Raw genomic sequence first — 25,659 nt, 5'->3', positions numbered from 1 at the left:
GATTGTGTTTTATAGGAATCTCTATCATTAATGTTAAAAATATTGACAACCAGATCACAAAAGGTTATTTTTCTAGGGATAAATTACACTTAACTCCTTGAAATTTTTGATAATTACAGAAATATCTAATATAGTTTTAATTTACACTAACTTTTTTACTTTTAAAACTATTATCAAGATTCTTGCATTGTTAGGTTATTTAACTGAATTTGTTGATGTCATGTTGATATCATATCAAAAATGACAAAATTACCCATTAATTACTTTATTTATTTAAATGAAAAATTTCACTCACCTCCCTTATGATTTTGCATATATATTATCAAAATTTTATACATTTTTTATCATTATTTAATAAAATTCTTAAATTTCATTCAATATCAAATAAAATCTTTAAATTGCTAAGACATTATTAAAATTAATTTTTATTGATAAAATACTTTAATATAAATAATTTCTCTAAAATTAATGTTAGATAATATCCTAATAATTTAATATAAAACTTATTTCACACCACGTAAATAACTTAAAATTTATTGTTTTAAATAATGCATTTAAAATAAATAGATTTTTTTTCCCGGCAATTTACATTAATAATTTATTCAAATGTAAACAAATATATTATTTTATCTTTTCTCAATCATATATTACTCTCAAATTTTCATTTTTATCTTTGAATCATTAAACTTCTAGTCAATACATATTTAAAAAAACTCAAGTTAATATTTCTTATATGATTAAAAAAAAATTAAAATAAAAATAGAAGTAACAAAATTTAATCGCCTCACAATAAATTAAAATTAGTTAATAAGGAATGAAAGATGAAGAAATCATTTGAGAATAATAAACAATTCAAACAATTCATCATTCTAATCTTTACTTGAATGGAAAAATTATTTAAGAATAATAAAATATTCAATTGATTTGTTATGTATGATACTTAAAATTTATTTCTTCATCTTTATTTATCTCATTTAAACTATTTTTATTAAATTCAATCTTAAAATTTATTTCTCACCTTAATTAATGGTTGAATTTTTATTTTATTTTTTGTTTATAAAAGGTCAAAAAATTGTTATGAAAAAAAATAGAGTCAAGAAATTACATTTACATTTTAAAAAAATTATGAAAAGTAAATAATAATTTCATATATATTTAATAGGGTAAATGAAATTACATTTATATTTTTTTCTTTAGAAAGTGTTTTATTTCGTTGTGTGTTTAAATTAGTGTTATAGTCTGATTTTTCATTCTTATCAATAAAATTATATGTGTATTAGATATACGGAAGAAGTAAAATTAAATAATTTAAATAATAACATTTCGCTATAAATAATAATAGAACAAAAATAAATGTGAGAAATTAAAAAATAAAGTAAAAATTTAACAGTTAATGAAGATGAGAAATTAATTTTAAAATTTAATTTAATAAAAATAATGTAAATGAAAAAAATAAAGATAGAGAAATATATTTTAAATATCATACAACAAATTCATTGAGTATTTTAGTATTCTAAAATAATTTCTCCATTCAAGTAAATTAATTTTATTTTTAGGTGTAAGAAATGAAAAATTGTTTGAATTGTTTATAATTCTCAAATGATTGTGTGACAACCCTCACTACTGTTTACTGATAACACCATTGATTACTGTTAAACTAAGACTGATCATGATAAGTAATTGAATTGGTGAAAATTCTGAGTTAATTGATTGAGTGTGTTAGTTTAAATGCATGTCTATCTGTTTGACTGTTAAATTATATGTTCATGTATTATGTTTAAACTGTAAATTGAAGGCTTTATCGGCGGTCGAATCTGAAATTGATTAATGTTTTATGTTAAGTGGAATTTATGTGATTTTATGGTATATTTAATTGAAATGTGATTTGGTTTGATTAAATTGGATTAAATAGTGTTAAATCACATAAGTTAGACTTATTTACCCTTTTGCCATTAAGTGGCCATTTCCTACAACTTTGACTTGGACTCAATTGTTGCAATACAAACACCATCTTAGCCATTTCCATCTAGAGCTAGCCGACTAGAGAGAGAGAGATGGGAGATAGAGTGATTTCATCTTGTTTTGGCTTGGAGATTAAGAGATTTGAAGGCAAATTGCATAATTGAGCTTCTACACTTGAAATACAAGGTTTAAGATAGAGAATTCAACCTCTCATTGATGTATTTATGTATTGTCTTGCATGGTTCTTGGGAGTTTAGTGATCTAAGTCAAGTTTTGGTCTAAAAATATTGAATTGAGAGCTAGATCATGCGTGCATGCTCTTATATTGAGGTTTTGAAGTTGTTTTCATGGAATTTGTTACATGCATGTCCACATTTTTGTTATAGTCCATGAACTCACCATGTTTTGAAGTTAAATCTTGCATTTGATCTTGTTTTAGAGCATTGGAATTTCAAGGAACCCTTTGAATGTGTTGAATTTGCATTGTTCTTCATGTTCTTGAAGTTTATTTGAAAATTGGGTTTAATTGACTCACCTTTGGACCTTGATTTTACAAATTGAGCTTTGAATCATGTTATACTATGAATTTACAAGTGTTTTTCAGAAAATTGGCCCAAAAGGATCGAATTTGATGCATTAGAGTTGAGTTTTGAGCTTGAGGTTCAAATTTGGAATTTCTAGATTTTGGACCCACGCTCGAGCGAGGAAAGTGGCGCTCGAGCGTGAAATTCGTGTATCCAGTACTTTGCATACGTTTACAGTCCGCTCGAGCGAGAGAGTTCACGCTCAAGCGAGGACTTATGTCTCACGCTCGAGCGTCTATCGAGCGCCCATCGAGCGTGATTATTGTGCAGCCAGTACTTTTATTGTAGCTTATAGTCCGCTCGAGCGACGGAAGTCACGCTCGAGCCGGGATCATTTGTCTGCATGTCCGCTCGAGCGTAGAAAGCCACGCTCGAGCGAGACCCCTATTTTCTGAAAATTTTGAAAAGTGTTTAAAAGTGCATCTTTGCATCCTCATTCCATCCTAGGCATTCTTAGTCCTAGTTTAAGGCATCTTAATGAGGATATTGATGTAGAACCACACCGAGGCAAATTACGGATTAAGTTATTATTTCCTAACTGTGTAGCTTAGTGTGTGTTCGTTCTGTAACTGTGTAGGGTTGGCATCCGAGGACGCTCTAGCTGCTTATAACCCAGTGCTCTGTGAGTAACAATGTTGTAAAGATATGTTCAATTGAGATTATTTTCTGAACAAATGACTGTACTGCTTTATGAAATGACACTGTTTACTGAATGAATGTTTGTCCTATTTGTGAACTGCATTCGTGGCATCCATAGCAATTTACTGTTACTGAACTATTACTGCTATTGTTACAGAGATCTCTGTCGGTTCCCATGCTTGGAACCACTACTGTTTACTAATATGATGGCCATAATTGACTGCTCGGTCTGTTAAGACCCACTGTACTATTTTGCTATTGGATGTACCACATATGACTATTATAATTTTTGAATTATTGTTATGGCATGAATTATGAGCTACAAACTGAATGACTGATATACTGATAAATGACTGTTTTCAATACTGAAAAGACATTCATTCTTAACCTCTTTATGCATATGTTATTCACTGGGCTTTAGCTTACTGTTTATATATATATATATGTAGGTGTTCAGGCACCGGACCAGAGTTAGGAGCGTCGGATTAGCTCTTGTTTTGTCAAGCCAACCATCGTGCCTCACCTTGAGGTTCCATGTGCTGCCAAGCTAAGGCTGCTTCGGGGTGTTTTAGATTTCTCTTTTTCTGTCTTTGTTTGTACCAACTGTATAAACTGTTACTGTACTGTTATGGTAGGGACTTGGTCCCTAACCTGAATGATTATATATGAATGTATATGTATTGTTTGTGTGTATATGTATGAAAAGTCTTTTTGCATACAGACTGTCACAGCTCATTGAACATATTTTAATTACTGTTTTGGCTTCCGCCAGCCCCTGTACTCTGTATTACTATCTTACTGTTAAGCAGGCCTTCGGTAATCTCGGATTACTGGCCGGTTATGGTGCTAAACCCATAGGGGCGGGTTTGGGTCGTGACAGAGTGGTATCAAAGCGATATTAAACCACGAGTTATACTGCACACACGTGTCGAAATGAGCTATAGGATGTCCTAGAAAAGTAAATAGGGCATTGCATGAGCATGAAAAGTGTGTGTGGCCATGACATGAATATCTGTGCTAATGTGCTAATGTGTTTAAGTATGCAACTGCCTATGTTTATTATTGCTATAATTGTCTATAGTGAAATGGATAATGCAAGAACTACTGATGAAACTGAATCATCTGAGGCCAGAATGGTAAGGCTCGAAAGAACAGTGGAAATGTTGACTGAGGCCTTAAGGCTGCAATAACAGAACCAACAGCCCCCATCTCCTCCGGTATAGCCGGAATAGAATGTGAATGATAACATCATTGCCCTGACATAGAAGTTCAGTAAGATGAAACCGCCATCCTTTCAGGGAGGCCTTGAACCCTTAAAGGCCGAAGCGTGGGTGCTTGAAACTGAAAAGTTATTTGAAGTGTTTCCGTGTTCTGAAGCACACAAAGTCCTATTGGCTACCTTCGCCTTACAAGAAGAGGCCAGAAGGTGGTGGATGCTGGTCCGCGACACAAATACTGCTATGGATTGGGCTCAGTTTAAGAAATACTTCCCACAGTGTGTCAGGGACAACAAGGTAACCGAATTTGAGCAATTGAAGCAAGGTACTATGTCGGTGGCAGAGTATGAATCAAAGTTTACCGAACTTGCCCGTTATGCACCGCACATGGTTGACACTGACTACAAAAAGGCCAGGAAGTTTGAAGGTAGCCTTAATGTGGAAATTCTAGACAGAATTAATGTTTTGAAATTACTGAAGTATGTGGATGTTCTTGACCGAGCAATCATGGCTGAGTCGAACATCGAGGCACTGAAACAAACTAAAACACCGGGAACTGAATGGCGTGGTAAGAGGCGAGGCTTCAAGTTCAAGAAGGGCCGGAACAGTCCATTGAACAAAAAGCAGAATACAGGGTCAACAACCAGTTCCAGTCAAGGAAGTGGTTCCATACCGCCCTGTTCTGAATGTGGTAAAAAACATAAGAGGGTTTGTTATAAAATCTCGGGTGCTTGTTACAGGTGTGGCAAGGTGGGCCATATGGTCAAAGATTGCCCTTCCATTCCTCAGGGCAATAGTAAAGCTGCACCAAGCGCCGCAGTATCAACTGCTCCACCAAAACCCAACCCCAAAGCGACTGGAAAAGAGCCTATGAGGCAAGGCCGAGTGTTCGCACTCGTACCGGGAGATGTATAGAATACCAAGACCGTTGTGTCAGGTATACTCTCAATTTGTGCTCAAAATGCATATGTTTTAATTGATTCGGGGTTTACACATTCATATGTATCGCATGCTTTTTCGCGAAAATTGAATAGACCATTGGAACCCATGAACTATTTGTTAGCTGTATCTTCACCTGTTGGGCAATCCATGACTTGTGCTTATATGTACCCTGCATGTGAAATTATTGTTGGGGATGTTCATCTGTATATTGATTTACTACCATTGAATATAGATCATTTTGATGTGATATTGGAAATGGATTGGTTAACGAAATATCATGCTACCATAGACTGTGTAACAAAACAAGTTATTTTCCATCCACCCGGACTGCCTGAATTTGTGTTTAACGGAGTTGGAGTAGTACCTCCCCCATACCTTATTTCATCCATGAAAGCTTTTAAATTGATTAGAAAATGGTGTATAGGGTATCTATGTTCTGTATTGACTGTACCTACTGATGATAAAAATGATATGAACAGTATTCCTATAGTTAGAGAATTCCCAGATGTTTTCCCAGATGATCTGCCAGGGGATTTGATTGATAGGGAGATTGAGTTCACCATTGATGTGATTCCGGGTACACAGCCAGTATCTAAAGCTCCTTACAGAATGGCACCGACTGAATTGAAGGAGTTGAAAGTTCAGTTGCAAGAATTGTTAGACAAGAAGTTCATCAAGCCCAGTACTTCGCCATGGGGCGTACCGGTTTTATTTTTGAAAAGAAAGACGGCTCACTGAGACTCTGCATTGACTACCGTGAATTGAACAAGGTAACAGTGAAAAATAAATATCCTTTGCCTCGCATTGATGATTTATTTGACCAGTTACATGGTGCCCAAGTGTTCTCCAAAATTGACCTTAGATCTGGATACCACCAGTTGAAAGTCAAGACAGGGGACATAGCAAAGACTGCATTTCGAACGAGGTATGGATATTATGAATTCTTAGTTATGCCTTTCGGAGTTACCAATGCACCTGCTGCATTTATGGACCTTATGAACAGAATTTTTAAACCGTTCCTCGATGACTTTATTGTTGTATTCATAGATGACATTTTAATTTATTCCAAAAGCATGGAGGAACATGAGCATCATTTGAGAATTGCCGTACAGAACCTAAGAGAACCGAAACTGTATGCTAAACTGACTAAATGTGAATTTTGGCTTGACAATGTTATGTTTTTGGGAAATGTAATCAGTAAAGATGGAATTTCAGTTGATCCGCAGAAAATTGAAGCAGTAGTGAACTAGCCTAGACCGAAAAATGTCACCAAAGTCCGAAGTTTTCTAGGCTTAGCTGGGTATTACAGAAGGTTTGTCAAAGATTTTTTCAAAAATTGCTCCACCACTGACACAGCTGACTCAGAAGGGGATATCATTTGACTGGACCGATCAGAGAGAATCAGCTTTTCAAGAGTTGAAAACTCGACTAGTGACTGCACCGATTCTCACCTTACCCTCAGGTACGGATGGTTATACTGTATATAGTGATGCTTCTCACAAGGGTTTGGGATGTGTTTTAATGTAGAATGGGAAAATTATTGCACATGCTTCCCGACAACTGAGACCGCATGAAAAGAACTGCCCGACCCATGATTTGGAACTTGCTGCAGTGGTGTTTGCACTGAAAATTTGGCATCACTACCTTTATGGGGCTACATGTGAGGTATACACACACACCACAAGAGTTTGAAGTACTTCTTCACACAGAAAGAACTGAACATGAGGCAGCGGAGATGGTTAGAACTAATTAAAGACTATGATTTACGAATTTTATACCATCCCGGGAAAGCTAACACCGTTGCTGATGCACTGAGTCGAAAGTCGATTGGAAATTTGGCCTGTTTACTCACTGGGCAAGAAGAATTGCTATGTGACCTTGAAAAATTTGAAGTTGAGGTTGTTTTGCGTGAACAATGTGGAACAATAGTCGCTATTTCTGCTCAACCGGCAGTGATTGAAGATATTAAAGAGAAACAGCAACAGGATAACTTCTTGAGGAAGATCATCGAGTAACGGGAATCCAAACCGAGGCCGGATTTCAAATTTGAGAATAATGTGTTGAAATTTCAAGGAAGACTGTGTGTACCGAGTGATTCTAAACTGAAAAGAAGAATTCTGCAAGAAGGCCATAATTCAAAACTGTCTATTCATCCAGAAAATACGAAAATATACCAAGATTTGCAACTGAATTTCTGGTGGCCGGGAATGAAGAAAGAAATTGCTGATTTTGTGTCGAAATGTCTTCATTACCAACAAGTTAAAGCCGAACATCAACGACCCGCAGGTTTACTGCAACCCTTACCGATACCGGAGTGGAAATGAGAACATATCACCATGGATTTTATTGTTGGTTTACCTCGCTCCAGTAAAGGTATGGATTCAATCTGGGTTATTATTGATAGATTGACTAAATCTGCTCATTTCTTACCTGTCAAAACAATTTATAATGCGAAAAAATTGGCTATACTCTACATTGATGAAATTGTTAGATTGCATAGAGTGCTTGTGTCCATTGTTTCTGATAGGGACTCGAAGTTTACATCGAGATTTTGGCAAAGTTTGAAGACAGCATTGGGTACTGAACTAAGATTGAGTAGTGTATACCTTCCTCAGACAGATGGTCAGTCAGAAAGAACCATCCAGACTCTAGAGGATTTACTGCGGATGTGTGTTCTTGATTTCCAAGGAAATTGGGAAAGTCATTTACTGTTGGCTGAATTCGCCTACAACAACAGTTTTCATTCAAGCATTGGTATGGCGCCTTTCGAAGCTTTATATGGTAGGAAATGTCGATCTCCTATCTACTGGGCAGAAGTTGGAGATGGGCCTTTGCTTGGGCCCGAGATTGTACAGGAAACTACTAAAAAGGTGAAACTGATTCAATAGAGATTGAAAACCGCACAAAGCCGACAGAAAAGTTATGCGGATGTCTGAAGGCGAGATAGAGAGTATGAAGTAGGTGATCATGTTTTTTTAAAAGTGACACCGATGAAGGGCCAGACTCGTTTTGGAGTCAAGAGTAAGCTAGCGCCGAGATATGTCGGACTGTATGAGATTATTGAGAAAATCAATCCGGTGGCGTATCAAGTAGCGCTTCCTTCTGAAATGGAGCATATACATAACGTGTTCCATATTTCTATGTTGAGGGAATACCTTCGGGATCCCTTCCATGTGATTGAGCCTACCAGTGTAGTGCTAAGTGATGACTACACTTATGAAGAACGGCCTATTCAGATTATGAACAGACGGATCAAGAAGTTAAGGAACAAAGAAATTCCATTAGTAAAAGTTGACTGGCAAAACCATGGTGGCATGTATGCCACTTGGGAGAGGGAAGATGATATGATGAAGAAATATCCTGAATTGTTCCCACTGAACCTTGTTTTCTTCCAAAATGAAGGTAATTCGAGCTTGGAGGACCAAACTCTTTATGAGGAGGGGAGACTGTGACAACCCTCACTACTGTTTACTGATAACACTACTGATTACTACTAAACTGAGACTGATCATGATAAGTAATTGAATTGGTGGAAATTCTGAGTTAATTGATTGAGTGTGTTAGTTTAAATGCATGTCTATCTGTTTAACTGTTAAATTATCTGTTCATATATTATGTTTAAACTGTAAATTGAAGGCCTTATCGGCGGTCGAATCTGAAATTGATTAATGTTTTATGTTAAGTGGAATTTATGTGATTTTATGGTATATTTAATTGAAATGTGATTTGGTTTGATTAAATTGGATTAAATAGTGTTAAATCACATAAGTTAGACTTATTTACCCTTTTGCCATTAAGTGGCCATTTCCTACAACTTTGACATAGACTTAATTGTTGCAATACAAACACCATCTCAGCCATTTCCATCTATAGCTAGCCGACTAGAGAGAGAGAGATGGGAGATAGAGTGATTTCATCTTGTTTTGGCTTGGAGATTAAGAGATTTGAAGGCAAATTGCATAGTTGAGTTTCTACACTTGAAATACAAGGTTTAAGGTAGAGAATTCAACCTCTCATTGATGTATTTATGTATTGTCTTGCATGGTTCTTGGGAGTTTAGTAATCTAAGTCAAGTTTTGGTCTAAAAATGTTGAATTGAGAGCTAGATCATGCATGCATGCGCTTATATTGAGGTTTTGAAGTTGTTTTCATGGAATTTGTTACATGCATGTCCACATTTTTGTTATAGTCCATGAACTTACCATGTTTTGAAGTTAAATCTTGCATTTGATCTTGTTTTAGAGCATTGGAATTTCAAGGAACCCTTTGCATGTGTTGAATTTGCATTGTTCTTCATGTTCTTGAAGTTTATTTGAAAATTGGGTTTAATTGACTCACCTTTGGGCCTTGATTTTACAAATTGAGCTTTGAATCATGTTATACTATGAATTTACAAGTGTTTTCCAAAAAATTGGCCCAAAAGGATCGAATTTGATGCATTAGAGTTGAGTTTTGAGCTTGACGTTCAAATCTGGAATTTCCAGATTTTGGACCCACGCTCGAGCGAGGAACTCCACGCTCGAGCGAGTCCGCTCGAGTGAGGAAAGTGGCGCTCGAGCGTGAAATTCGTGTATCCAGTACTTTGCATGCGTTTACAGTCCGCTCGAGCGAGAGAGTTCATGCTCGAGCGACAACTTGTGTCTCACGCTCGAGCGTATATCGAGCGCCTGCCGAGCGTGATTTTTGTGCATCCAGTACTTTTACTGTAGCTTATAGTCCGCTCGAGCGACAGAAGTCACGCTTGAGCAGAGATCATTTGTCTGCATGTCTGCTCGAGCGTAGAAAGCCACGCTCGAGCGAGACCCCTGTTTTCTGAAAATTTTGAAAAGTGTTTAAAAGTGCATCTTTGCATCCTCATTCCATCCTAGGCATTCTTAGTCCTAGTTTAAGGCATCTTAATGAGGATATTGATGTAGAACCAGACCAAGGCAAATTAGGGATTAAGTTATTATTTCCCAACTGTGTAGCTTAGTGTGTGTTCGTTCTGTAACTGTGTAGGGTTGGCATCCGAGGACGCTCTAGCTGCTTATAGCCCAGTGCTCTGTGAGTAACAATATTGTAAAGATATGTTCAATTGAGATTATTTTCTGAACAAATGATTGTACTGCTTTATGAAATAACACTGTTTACTAAATGAATGTTTGTCCTATTTGTGGACTGTATTCGTAGCATCCATAGCAATTTACTGTTATTGAACTGTTACTGCTACTGTTACAGAGATCTCTGTCGGTTCCCATGCTTGGAACCACTACTGTTTACTGATATGATGACCATCATTGACTGCTCGGGCTATTAAGACTTACTGTACTGTTTTGCTATTGGATGTACCACATATGACTATTATAGTTTCTGAATTACTGTTATGGCATGAATTATGAGCCATAAACTGAATGACTGATATACTGATAAATGACTGTTTTCAATACTGAAAGGACATTCATTCTTAACCTCTTTACGCATATGTTATTCACTAGGCTTTAGCTTACTGTTTATATATATATATGTAGGTGTTCAAGTACCGAACCGGAGTTAGGAGCGTCGGATTAGCTCTTGTTTTGTCAAGCCAACCATCGTGCCTCACCTTGAGGTTCCATGTGCTGCCAAGCTAAGGCTGCTTCGGTGTGTTTTAGATTCTCCCTTTTCTATCTCTGTTTGTACCAACTGTATAAACTGTTACTGTACTGTTATGGTAGGGACTTGGTCCCTAACCTGAATGATTGTATATGAATGTATATGTACTGTTTGTGTGTATATGTATGAAAAGTCTTTTTGCATACAAACTGTCACAGCTCATTGGACATCTTTTAATTACTGTTTTGGCTTCTGCCAGCCATTGTACTCTGTATTACTGTCTTACTGTTAAGCAGGCCTTCGGTAATCTTGGATTACTGGCCGGTTACGGTGTAAAACCCATATGGGCAGGTTTGGATCGTGACAGATTGCTTGATCTTTTATTCCCTATTAACTAATTTTAATTTATTATGCGGCGATTAGATTTTTTTACTTCTATATTTATATTTTAATTTTTTTTAATCATGTAAGAATAACTTGCGTTTTTTTTTTTAAATATGCATCGATTAGAAATTTAATGACTCAAAGATAAAAATTAAAATTTGTTAATAATATCTTAACAATTTAGGGATAAATAATTTTCTTACATGTGAATAAATAAGTAGGACAAATTGCTGGGAAAAAAATTTAATCCATTTGTTTCAACTTGAAAAAAGAAAAGAAAAAAATTTAATTAATAAATGCATTAATTAAAACGACCCCGCTAGGTAGCTCGAATGTTGTGGCTCGAGAGTGGCCCGAATGCTGTTTTCTATCCTCTGCGGGCGTTTCTCCCTTTGTCTCCTTGCTCTGTTTCATGAAAGATTCCTTCATCAACAAAATATGAAAAACGTTGATAGCAAAATAAATCAATGGAGAACTCTGCGTGTTTAGTATCAACAACCCTTTGTCTCCTTTCTTTTTCTATCCTCTACTGTTTAGAGCTAACAAAATAAATCAATGGAGAGAGATGAACAAATCTGTTGATCAACAGTTAACTAAATAAATCAACAAAATAAATATATTTGTTCTTCTAACAAATCAAAATCAACAAAACAAAATAAATCAACAAAACAAATCAAAACCAATTTGTTCTTCTACTGTTTAGAGCTAACAAAATAAATCAACAGATTTGTTTTCTATCAGAATCATTTATCAACAAACTGTTGATCAACAAAATAACCAATTAGAGAGCTAACAAATCAAAACCAAATTAAAAATCTAGGAAAGCTAACATTATCAACAACTTCAGATACACAGAGAGATCCAGTGGGTCTGTATCAACAACTTCATCATCTTATCAACAACAATTTTTTTTTTTTTTTTTTTCATTCAGATCCAGATCTACATAGAAAAAAAGAAGAAGAGAAAACAGAGAGATCGAAACAGAGTTTCAAGCATCTTCATCAACATAAACATTTTTTTTCTTCATTCAGATCCAGATACACAGAGAGATCGGGTGGGTTTGTATCAACAACTTCATCATCTTATCAACAACTTCATCAACATCTTATCAACAACAACTCACTCGATTGGGCTTAGCAGAAGGAAGAGCTGTTGCCCTCTCTCAATCCAAAGTAGGCAAGGGAGCAAATGGAACTAGTCCTACCTTTAAGTCGCCACCGGCATCACCGCCATCGCCTCTGTGTTCGAAAGAGGGCCTTCTTGATCTTTTTGCTTCTCTTCGTCTTCTCTTCTCTCTCTTCTCTTCCTTTCTCTTTCCTTCCCTTTCCTCTGTGTTCGAAAGAGAAGCAAAAAGAAAGAAAAAAAAAAAACCCAAACGACGTCGTTTTGGGTATTCAAGCCACTATTCGAGCCATCTATTTCGAGCTACGAAGTATTTTCCTAATTAAAATTGATAAAAACAAATCTTATAATTATTGTATTAATTATTAGGGTCTTATATTAAACTATTAGGGCTTTAAGTTAACATATATATGGATTTTTAATAATATATATATATATATATATATATATATGTAAAACTTCAAGGGAGGTGAGTAAAAATTTTCATTTATGCCTCATTTGGCATGCAACCATTTTAATTTAAAAGTCAAAAAGTTATTAAAAAACCAAAAAATCTATAACCTATACAAAAAAAGGTCAGAAAATTTATTTTCTCTCTACTTTTTGTACATCTTTTCGTAAAAAATCAAAAAATCATTCAAGATATACTAGTTTTTTTACCTCATATTTTAGCCAAAAAGCTAAAAATTACTAAAAAAGTATGTTCCCAAACGAGACCTTAAATAACTTATTAGTTCAAAGGGGGTAATATAGTCATTTTGAATAGAAAAGAAACGGTGTTTCTACTAAATTAATGAATTGGGAGAGTCTCGATATTGTCAGCAAAAGTAAGGAAAGTTTCTATTATTATTGAAACCATAAAGGATGTCATTGTATTTGTCAAAAATCTCATAGAAGGCGAGTGTAATTTACTCTTCTTTTTTTTCTTTTTTCTTTTTTTTTTTAAGATTTTGGGTTTTTAAAAAGAAAGACTAGTGAGCTTAATACTATCAATAATGCTTGAGACCACTAAAAGTGGTGCTCTAAAAGCACCGCTAGTGATGTGGCAATAGACGGGACTCACTACTTGTGTCTTGTTTTTTTTTATTATTTATTTAAATTACTTGCTAACTCATTAATAATGTTTTAAAGCACCACTTTTAGTTGGAGGTTTCATTACCCCTAATACTGCAGAGGGCCAAAGCCAGAAGACATTGCTAGTCATAAGGGATTTGACATTGGAACTTTTTATGCTAAAAGGGGGCCATCGGCTTGGAACCCACGTAGGCTGATGAAAGGCCGGTGATGAAAGCCCCCACATGTGCCCCAGTCAGTTATTTTGGGGATTGATTTTTTTAATAATATTTTTAAGAACAAATTACACAAATAGTCTTTATCGTTGGAGACTTGTGCCACTTTGATCCTTAACTTTTCAATTGTGACATATTTGATCTTAAATTTTGAATATTGTTTCAAATAAGGACAATTGAATATATCATTAGATTTTTTAAAGGTAAAATTATCAATTTGATAAAATATAAATTAATTTAACAAAAATAAATGTCAAACAAATATTTTTGAATTTTTAAAAATTAGTTCTACCAACTAAAAATAAAATTATGTAAAATTGATAAATTTTTTAGACATTTATTTTATTTTTTTACCAAATTAATTTTTATTATGTATTTAGATGATGATCATGTAAAATTAATTTTAAAAAATTAATCATGTAGTTTTTATTAATTTTACATAATTTTATCATTGGTGGATAAAAATAATTTTTAAAAAATTAAAAATATTTTTTTGACATTTATTTTTGTCAAATTAGTTTATATTTTATCAAATTGACGATTTTACCCTTAAAAAATTTAATGATATTTTCAATTATCCTTATTTGGAACAAAATTCAAAATTCATGGTCAAATGTGTCACAATTGAAAAGTCAGGGACTAAAGTGACACAAACCCCAAACTATAGGGACTATTAATGTAATTAACCATATTTTTAATTTATTTTTTTTAAAAATGTGAAAAAATAGAAAGAACAAGTCGACTTTTATTGTAGTTTTTTTGGGTTATATTAGCCACTTCGCAAACACCTGGCATTTTGACCAAGGATTGGCCTAAAGAGATTACTTTTGAATTCAAATTTTACTGTTTTGTAATATAGTTTCTCATACCCTATTGTCCTCCTCCTATAATTGTTGAAGAAATTGGGAAGCTCATAAATGCGCAGCAATGCGGTACAATTTGTCCAGAATACTTTGTGAGGGTCCAACAAATGCTCCCAGTCCAACTTCCATTGTTTAGAATTACTCATACCTACTTAAAATTTTAACCATATAAACCATGAATGAAATGTATATTAACTTATTCTTTTAGGTTTTATTTGATGTGAGACTCTTATTTATAGTATTTATAGTGAGTTAATCCAAAAAAAACATAGGGGGATTGAGTTGGTCAATTTCAATATGTGATGAGCCCTCTGTTGCCAAAACTTTTTGAGAAAAAAAGTATTTTAACAAAACCCACAGCCAGTCAACTAGATGATGACCAAGATACAATCAAGAAGGAAAAAAAAAAACACTCGTCTCTTTATCCTAAGGCTTCTCTACAGTACATGACCAGGTCTGAGAAACCCATCGCACAGTAGAAATATGGCTTGGAACAAAGAAGGATCCAGACAGAGATTCTGGCCTCGAGAAATAGTTGAGAAGGAAAAACACAAACATGTGCAATTACACATACCCACCAAGTCCAAGTCTAATCCATCAAAGTGGGGTGAAGAAGAATTGGGTAGTTTATGTTGAGTCTATTAATGGTAAGTATTAATGGACCCCTTGACATTTAAGTACCGACCTTCTTCTGTTTTCCCTGAATCAATGCACTCTGCCCTGCCCAGCCGGGCTTAATACAATGGCTTGGTTTGGAAAGTGAATTGACTTTTTAACTTTTTTTAACCTGAGGCTAAAAAGTTTGGTTGGAAAAGAGTTTTTGACTTTTTTTAATTTTTTTTGAGAGAAAGAATGTAATGATTATAGGTTAAATTTGATATTTTGTCTTATTGACTTAAAAAACTTGTTTTGTTTTTTGTGACTATTTTAACCCAAAAAAAACCTCCAAACCCACTTTCCAAATAGACACAATCTTACCCTTACCCTGGTAATAATTAGTCAGCAAGACCTTGCAAGTTATTCACTTGCAACCTGATATATATATATATATATATATATATGATATCTTAATCAACTAGTAGATTACATTTGATCAAAATATACTTGTAAACTGGGGTGTTTCAATGCAACATGTGATCTAACTACTCACAGTGCCAAATGCATAGGGCTGGCAAATAAGCCGAGCCATGCTTTTTGGTGCACGAGTTCAGCTCAATAAAAATTAGTCGAGCTTTAAGAATTGAGCTCCAACACAACTCATCGAGTAGTTGAAAAACTCTAGCTCAGTCAACTCGATTACATAAAGAGGCCGAGCTCGCGTTGGTTCTCAAGAAACCTTAATTAATTTGCACATTAAGAGAAAATTGTTAACAAAATATTAAAAAAATGTTCTATGTTTTCAATAAATTTCATCAATCAAATATGTAAATTTGTATATACACTAAACATAAACAAAGAAATAAAATAAATTACTGAAAATATATTTAATAATTATTAACAATTAATATTAAATTTTTTATAATTATGTTTATGAGTCTATTCGAGCAGAGCTTAAATCTACTCAAGCCAGGTCAATTACTAAACAAGCATAAAAATTACACTCGAGCTCGTTCATTTAACAAACAAACTGAGCTTTAAATGAGTTGAGCTCAAGCCTTGGTTTGCTGCCCATACATGAAGAATCAACAATACATATATACACATTAATAAAAGTTTCATGCCCAGTACTGGGACCGGATCATATACATTTTCTCCTATGACAATCATTCACATGCAATGCACATGCCAGTGTTAAAACTACCACTCTACTGTGTGTGTGCCAGTGTTACACTCAGATATTCATGGTCTTCTACAAAGGCTCCATGACACTCATAAAGGAACTACAACATGTTCCTTCTCTATTGAATGTCGTCGCTGTCGCTATCGTTATCATAGTGTATTATTAATGGCAGGTGACAACCCCCAATGAATGTATTGTCAAATCATAAGTGCAAGATCATGACTTCTCGTTACTCAGCGGCTTGTTATCTGGGACTTTCTACAGTCCTCGTTTACAGACTTATTCGCTACAGTTTATGTACGTGTTTTAGTTCTTCTACTAGAGGTGAAAAAGAAAATATTTTGTCTACCCTTCATTTATTGATGAATATGGAGCTCTTATGAAATTCAATGGCGTATTAAATGGTTCGGTTTCTTAGGTAAAGAGATAGCTACTGTTCCAAATGCAAACTCAAGATATGTGAAACACATCAGGATATTAGTTAGAGAAGATCTAAGTAGAGAGAGTCCATGTCAAAAGTCTAAATTCTTCAGAAACAAGTCAATGCCCTAAAACAAAACATTAATTTCATGATGAGCGCAAGATAAGAAAGGAAAATCATGGTTATATATGCTACTTAAATCCGGACAAGAATATACTTGTCACATCATTTACTCAAATATAGATGAACAACAAATAAACAAGAATTCTGAACTTATTTCTCTTTTATTGTTTCCATACATCAGACAACTTAAACAATGTCTCCATCTATCATCTTTTTTATGGGTTTCATTCTGTTGTTCATTGTTGTTAAATTTACGGTCTCAAATTAAAATCAAATCTCTAAAAATACACTGCTATAAACAACAAGAAGGTTTTTTTTTTTTTTCTTATTCTTACCCTTTCCTCCTCTTGGGACTCAGTATAAACTCGTCATCATCGTCGCTCTCAATGATTCTTTTCTTAACTTTTACTTCAGCAATCTTTGATACCTGTTGCTGCTTTTTTGAAATCTCAGGTTTACTTCGTGGCAGTGGTGCTGGTGATTTTATAGGAGTTCCCATTCGAAGCTGCTTTTGCCTTAACTGCTTCTTCTCATAAGCCTTCTTTGCTCTTCCAGTTGACAACATGCCATGTTCCATCATCCTGCTTTTTGGCACGCATTATCTTTCAATTAGTAACTTTTCTATTTTTAATACTTATTGATTTATTTATTTATTTTGGTAAGCTATCTGTATTTTCAGTAACTAAAAGCAGAAATTATAGAGTTCCCACCAAGCTATAATATCAAAATTAACCATGATTGTTACAATTTGCTCCATGATATTCACACTCCACTTGAAGCCACTAACTCCAATTTTTTTTCTTTTTCTTTTAAGGGGAGTGTAAGAGACTGCAAATAGAGAGTGAATATCATTGCCCTACAGTTTTAGCAAAACAATGCACCTCTGAGGTTTCAAACCAAGGGTTAGAAAACACGGGAAGTTTACGAGTACGGTCTTGTCTTCTAGGAAATAATTTTATGTATGTTTAAGCTAGAGACTATCACGATTAGACTTCCCCTGTTTTCTAATTTTGAGGGAGTTTAATGTTCATTCCGTACATGTTGTGTTTACAAGATGTTCATTCCATGCACATTTCTCTCTTAGCAAGATGTTGACTCCTTGCCTATTTTTCTCCCAAATTGTCATTGAGGGAGAGTTACTATTACCATAGTTGTTGTTTTTTGACAACTTCATCACAACTATTTGTTACGATCATCTCATTTTTGAGTTCAAGTTGGACACTTCACTTTAACTTTTTCGGGTTCCAACTTGAGGACGAGTGTTGAAGATAATATCATATTGTCAACGATATCAAAGATTTACACTTATTGTTGAAGATACAAAGATCCCATGATTTATATAATGATTTTTGTATTTTTATTTGTGTCAATCCCTTAATTAAAGGGATATGATTGTATCTCTCACTCTTTATATAAACAGGTGTTATCATGTAATAAAGACCATCAAAGTGTGAACGAAGGATGTAGACCGTAGGGGCTGTGTGTGGACATAGGCCAAGATTGGCCAAACCACATTAATCCTCTATGTTCCTGTTCATCCATTTTTGTTCTTATTTCATGTTTATTTCCATTCACACTCCAAGTTTGACATTCTTTACAATAACAATGCTCTAATGCTCTATTTGGTTCATTGAAATGAGAGGGAATGGAATAAAATGGTGATTCCTTAGACTTTCCTATGGAATGAACATTCCCTTGAAATGGTGAAAGATTATTCCATTTATAATGCATTTATCATTATTTTTTTAGTCTAACCAAACCTATGAATGAATATCTTGATGGAATGATCATTCCAGTGAACCAAACACTACCTAAATTCTTCAAAATGCAACTAGTGTACTTCAAATATGTTTTAAAACATTTATAAAATGAATACATCATGTGTATGTACAAGAGAACTTATGCAACAAAGAAAATTTTCTGCAGAAGGTAGGCCATAATCATCAACTGCACTTCAGTGATTTAGTTCAAGGCTTTATATTCTACAGTGGCTAGAATCATATATAAAGTAGGAAAATTAAACAGTGAAAATGTTAAGCCCGTGTTTGACATTAAGAAATTCAAAATAAGAATGCTACAAGAAGAAATTGCCATGTTTGGTTGTAAACAGAAAATGAATGGAATTTTGTGGACGGCAAGATGAAAAGCTACAAAATGGCAGAATATTGCTTGTCAAGCAACTCTAAGCAAGCTTTTTTATATGGGCATTTTCCTATGATCTTCCTAAGGGTAAAAAATGATTTACGGATCCAATGAATGCTCTAATTTGAAGTTATTGCTAGTATTTGTTCAGTGAAATACAGAGCCAGCTCTACCCCTCATAAGGAAAAAAAACAGCTCAGAATGTGATCTAAGAATAGACAACTTTTAAAAAAGAGTTGCAATAATAGCTTGTTTTGTACCTAAAAAAAATAGGATATGGGTACGGTCAAGATACATTCGTTAAAAGAACAAATATTTTTATAATTTTGGGATTATATTATACCTGAAATGGCCTTTGATAGGGCCGCGTGGAGAAGAAGGATTCATGTAGCCGACCCCATTTGATGGGACTTAAGGCTTGGTTTGGTTTGGTTTGGGATTATATTATACCTAAGCTCAAAGAATGGTAATAAACTATTTTTTTAAGAATTAGGTATTAGTTTTAGAGCCAATGGCCAACTACTTTGCTTTTTTGTAATAGGTCCTATGAAAATTTTATTTCATCAAGTCTAAGTTGTTTTTGCTGCTCTTGTACTTTTTCCTTGCATACTTAAATGTGCATATGCAAACACGTTGTACACAAGTTTACTTGCTTGTTTAACAGTTGAAATCCGATGTTAGTATAATCATATTATCTTATGTATCAGTACTTTCTTAAAAGTATGGATATAGATATAGGATATATGTATGACACATTTATAAGGATTGAAAAAGTAAGGTATACTTTAATCTCGCTATTTTATTCTCCTCTAAAAGTAAGCAAAATATTGAAAAGTTATTGTATTTATCCTAACAAGTATACTCTAAAGCTATGCAAAAATTATTCCAATATATGTGACCTAGAATATCTGAAAAGTATCAAATACTTCTCAAGATTAAAGAGAATATCAAGTATCATATATGTTTAGAAAGTATCGAATACGTATCCTCGAGTATCCTAGGACTATCAGTATCTGCTATAGATACAATATAGATACGACTCCCTTCTCTGATATCTGTGCTTTGTAGGTGCTCACCATACCACATGACTGTCAGAAAAGGCACCTGAAAGCAACTTTTGGAGAAACAATAAAGTTATTGCCCTTTCTCATATAGCCAGTGCGAGTATGTTGAAATATGATCCTCAATATAGAGCATCAATCCATCTGTTCAGTGCAAGTGCACTGAAATATGGTTTAAATATAGCCAGAGGTTAATTTCACCACACAGCTAACATCTAGTAAGGAACTGTAATTGGAGGAACAGATATTGAATTCACCATGGACACATCTGCTTAATCCACAATTTTCAGGTTTTTGTCCTGCATTGTTTTGCCCAAAAATTTTGAACTGCCAATGATTCTAACCTAGATGTAGTACAACCCTAGGAAACTTGGCCCAAAGCTACCTACAATTCAGTTTGAACTGCCAATTATCCTTTTTCCTGTGGGGCTTCTTTTTCTTCAGGTTTCCATCACTTTTTACATCCTTTTTCACTTATATTTTACCCTCCTTTTAATGAACCCTAGGCTTGAAGTAGTTATGGCAATTAAGTCCCTCTAGAGTTGGACCTTCTTTCAAACTTCTCACAACATGATGTTTTCAGCTCATACTACAACTTCTCTCATTTTCACAAAGAATAATGGTTATATTGAGCAGTAAGCCTTTATCTTATTTCCTTCTTTAGCAAACTATTTCTAACTTATTCACCCAAAAAAACTATTTCTAACTTGACCGATAGCTGCATCCCACCTAGTGCCAAGTTGTTGATAAAAACTCCAACGAGTTCTCCCAGAAATTGGGTGAAAACAAAAAAATGTGAAGCTCAAAGTTTATTATTAACACATCACTATTCGAAAAATATGATGCACCAAGCTTTGCATTTCAACAGTTCTCCACAACCTATGTTTTCTTCTCATATTCAAGTAAACAAGTTTTCCAAAGCGAAAAGCCCCTTTATCAATCTTTCAAACTCCTTCCAAAGTGAGTATGCCAAATTTTCATTTTTGCCAAATACTGGTATAATTTGTCATCCACTCAGTAAGGTATAAATTCAGCACCTTAGGATCCACTTTATCTCACCCTTTCCTGTTATTTACTCACGCTTGGTCACATCACCAATGATAGGAACATGTTTTCACAATGAACTAGTACACCAATGTTTTTTCTTCTCAAGTAGTTAGCTGCTTCCACTAAGTTTAAGATCTTACTTGTATTACCTTGACAACTCAAGATTGAAGCACTACAAAATGCCCTGAGAGAAAAAAAGCTGGTTGGTCTATTGCCACTCATTGACAAGCAATGCCTTGTTATTCTAATTAAACTAGGGACAAACCTACCATTACCAAGACAAAAAATAGGGAATCAATATCAATACACATGAAAGGAAACAAAAGAAACAAGCAGCCAGAGCACAATCAGTTCATGTTATACCCCCTCTAAGAAGAAAAAGAGAAAAGCATCTCCAAATATTAACTAATCAACAAAAAAGGTACATAAAAGTGGACTCAAGCACAAAAAAAAAATATATATATATATAAAAAATAAAATCTTACCAGATTACCTCAGTACAAGAGTGTAATGAATGTCTCCCTAACTAGCATTTGAAAACCCTATATACAATTCAACCCCGGCCCAATAGTGCTATCGTCTGGAACAAGCTCCAAGTCAAACCAATTTAAGAAACCTCTCTATCATAAACTAGAACAAGTATATCTTTATAAATTCAAATAATCTCAGATCATATGTTAATTCATTTCCTGATTACCAAAGAACAAATGTTGCGGAACCATGCTTGGGAGAGCATAGGCGCACATCAAGCTCACAGTAGGAACTATAGGGGTAACACATGCTATGTGCATGCATGCATATTAGTCTCCCTTCTTCTAGAAGTTTAAATTAACAAAAGTATAGAAATTTGCGAAGTCACAAAGTGGATTGTGAGTTTATTAACTATTATCCTCTACCATAATGAGAGGAATGTCGGTTTTGGAAAGAAAAAAAAAAAGAAGACCAAATTACTTTTTGTATAGAAAGTAAATATGAAAGGCATTTAGGGGCATTTCAAGAAGTATATGTCGATTTTCTAATGAAGTTTTTATGTAGGCCAACCTAAAAAGCACGGACATAGACACGGACAAGTGACAAGACAAGGATACACTGACACGGAAATTTTAAAAATATGCAGGGCACAACACATGGGAGACATGTGCCAAAAAATATATAACTTCATACATTCATTATACGTCATATATATAATGAAAAATGTAGAAATCCCCTAGATATTGATTTGTGATGATGTATCAATTTTAAGCAGTAAATAAAAATCCCAATTAAACAATCAAGATAAATCGACACAACGATTTTAACGTGGAAAAACCATAATTGGAGCGCCTCTACTTGTGACAAAAAACCACGGGTAAAAGCCACAAAACAATCCACTAAGAAGACATAAAGGAATTACACAAGTGTATTTTTAATTACCTAGCGAATCTATGCCCGAATCGAACCGACCTCTATGTGCCTCTTCCAGCCCGTCTTCACCTCGGAATTGTCTTACCCAACGTTGAATCCACAACGCCAATGTCGAATCACGTCTATGAGCCACTCCGAAATCCACCAAAGCTTCAGGCTCGAATTCCACAAAATCGACCGAAGAACAATACTCTCTTTTGTATTGAACGAAACAAACAATCCTTTGATGTATACTTTTCAAACCAAATTTAAACTCAAACAAACATCAAAGAAACTAGCAAAGAAGCTCAAGATATAAACCCCAATATCCAAGAAGAAGATCTGGAAGCTGTAACCCTAAAATTTGACTGAAACACATATTTATAGAAAATCGGGCCGCAAAGGTCGCTCGAGCGAAGGATCTCTCGCTCAAGTGAGGAGACTAAATGCTTGTTTTTTCAAGTGTCTTCGCTCAAGCCACCAAAGTGTTGCTCGAGCGAGAAATGCAACTTCTCAGTATTTTTATAGTTAGTGAAAACTCTCAGGACCAAGGATTCTTCGCTCAAGCGCACATTCCTTCGCTCGAGTGAACAAACAACTTCAACTGTATTTTTGCTTTTTGCTTCGGGGGCACTGCCCCCTGGACCTTCGTGAGTTGACCGGGCAGCTCGATCCTCGACATAGTCAGCGAAATGGCAAACATGAAAGAATTAACTTCTGAAACATCTCTGCAAGGCACAATTCAGGGTTGGATTCGCATCTAAAACTCATAACCTTACTGAAATAAAAGATCGAATAAAATTACAACTGAATGGAGTTTTGTCAAACGGAATTGCCAAAAATAAAAACCTAACATATAAGTATTTAAGTCAAAGATAATAATTTGTAAGGTCTAACGGAGGTGAATAGGTATAAATTTATATTGTTTTTGTTTTATCATTAGATTCCAAATAACTTTATTCAAACTTGTAATGTGTTTCATGTGTGTTGAAGTGTTGGGAAGCATCTGGTGAGGGTCGTGTTGGACATGGTGTCGGACACAACATGTTAACTATTTAGAAGTGTTCGTACTTCTAAGAGGCTAGCCTTTCAATAACCCATCCTTATGTCCTAAATCTGCCAGGTAGGCACAAGCACTAGCCTTTGCATCAAATTGACAACACTAATTGCTCAAGCAACCATACAATCTCCTTCCAAAAGGTAATTAACCTCTTCGGCTTGCAGATATGGAAACAACACTGGCATCAATCAAGGATATCACTCAACAGTACAAGCAATATAAAACATTGAAATGGTAAAAAGCAATAGATGTACATATATATAGACGTATATTGTCTGGAATAAGTCTAGTTAACTTTGTAGATTTTATGCATCAAATGAAAGTAATTAAAGCCATATTCAAACCTCATAATGAGCAGTTCAAAAGAGTTAACTTCATAAAAGACAAGAGTACAATTAAATTTAACAAGAAGTAACCAAGAATTGTACAAGGAAAACTCACCAAAACTCCGCCATTTCACTTGAAGGTATCTGTTTTGATAATGACTCATAAAATATCCTCAGGGGTTCTCTCTGTTAGCAAGAAATAGCAAACATAGGAAAATTAATGGGAATTGGTGGCCATGAAATTTCTATCAAAGAAACAGAACTGGAAGCATGAAATGAGTCAGTCCAGAACCTCTTCAGGGACATCAAACTTCTGGCCTGGCAAGCTGTAAACTTTCTTCTCTCTTTTTTTAATAGTAGTCTTTTTCGACGTCGTTCTTGAAGAGCTCGATGTTATTTTTCCTTTCACCTTCACTTAAACAATGCATATTAAAACTCATCAAACCCCTAATTATAATAAGGCAGGTAAACACATATAAGCTTACATATACATCTATTCTATTACATAAAGCATACAACTCACTTGGTGTGTACTTTATTCTGATTTCCAAAAATAACCACAACTACAATACTAGATTTTCTCTAAATATTTAACTTTGCCTAGCATTTAATTTAAAGATTTAAAAAGGTGAAATCAATCAACAAAAACTGCTGTATTCAGTTGCCCACTACTCTCACCCATGATCTCCTAGAGCAATTTCAATTAGGTCTTCTTGTTTTTCATACCTACATACATACATACATAAATAGATAGATTTTCAGGTACCCAGCTTCAAATTCCAACAGAGAACACAAAAAGGGTACCCCAAAATCTCTTAATTCACTACGGATTACCTAAAATACCGCACCTAAATCAGACAAATCATCAAGAATTAGTCTCAAAGACCCAAATTTTCCAATCCACTGAAAAAGAATGATCAATTCAGAGAAACCCAAATGAACTTATCAAGAAAATCATCATTTGATCCTCAAAACATTACAAATAATTAAAAAAATCTGAATCATAAAAGGCAAAGACTTTTTTTTGGGAGATGGGTTACCTCAGATTTTGTGAAAGTGGAGATGGATGTGAAAGTGGAGATGGATTTAGTCTTGGAATCAAGAGGGCGTTTGATAGAGGTATCAGCGATCTTCTTCTTGGTGATAGATGAATCAAACTTGAGCTTTGATGAACCATGTTGAGTGCTGGGCTTGAGTTTCATCAAGGTAGATTTAGAGTCAGAAGCCATGTCTCTAATGTCTTTGCCCCTACAGCATATACCCTCTTATGTTGTTGATCCGATGATGATGTCTCTTTTATCCATCTTATTTCTCATTGAAAAGAGAAGTGTCTGAGATGATGATGACGATGATGATGATGATACTGGTTGGTTAATATTGTTTAACTTCCTTCAAGATTGTTAGGTAAAGTCTTCTTTTTTTTTTTTTTAACTACGGTGGCAGTCTGGTTGTTACCGGGGTAAATTTGTTGTGAAATGACAAAAAAAAAAAAAAAAAAAAAAAAAAAAAAAAAAAAAGAAAAAGAAGGTTGATCTGTTTTTGGAAACCGTGTTGTTTGGCCTTGTTAGGCAGATCACACACCTCATCAAAATAGTATGAATTGTTTATTTTTTAATTATGACATGTAAATTATTTATATTATTTCTGTTTTAAAATAATAATTTCTTTTACAAAAATTTAATTTTTTTTGATAGTATAATTATTATATTTTAAAAATATTAATTTTTCAAAATTATCCTTTAA

The 25,659-nt window shown here is 34.4% G+C and overlaps 1 protein-coding gene across 1 annotated transcript; it reads right to left on the bottom strand.

Annotated features, from left to right (window-relative positions):
* Nucleotides 1-17,029: 17,029 nt before the first annotated feature.
* Nucleotides 17,030-25,423, bottom strand: LOC114285258 (uncharacterized). Its single transcript, XM_028228296.2, has 4 exons — nucleotides 24,957-25,423; nucleotides 24,209-24,325; nucleotides 24,032-24,102; nucleotides 17,030-17,478 (listed from the first exon to the last, which is right to left on the bottom strand). Exons 1-4 carry the CDS (start codon nucleotides 25,143-25,145, stop codon nucleotides 17,229-17,231), a joined length of 627 nt encoding a protein of 208 aa, XP_028084097.1. The 5' UTR covers nucleotides 25,146-25,423; the 3' UTR covers nucleotides 17,030-17,228.
* Nucleotides 25,424-25,659: the final 236 nt, after the last annotated feature.

The sequence above is a fragment of the Camellia sinensis genome, chromosome 11 (genome assembly GCF_055761805.1).
Source record: "Camellia sinensis isolate YWXY chromosome 11, ASM5576180v1, whole genome shotgun sequence".
NCBI lineage: Eukaryota > Viridiplantae > Streptophyta > Magnoliopsida > Ericales > Theaceae > Camellia > Camellia sinensis.
Note: the sequence above shows the minus strand (reverse complement) of the source record. Positions and strands in the feature narration are given on the sequence as shown.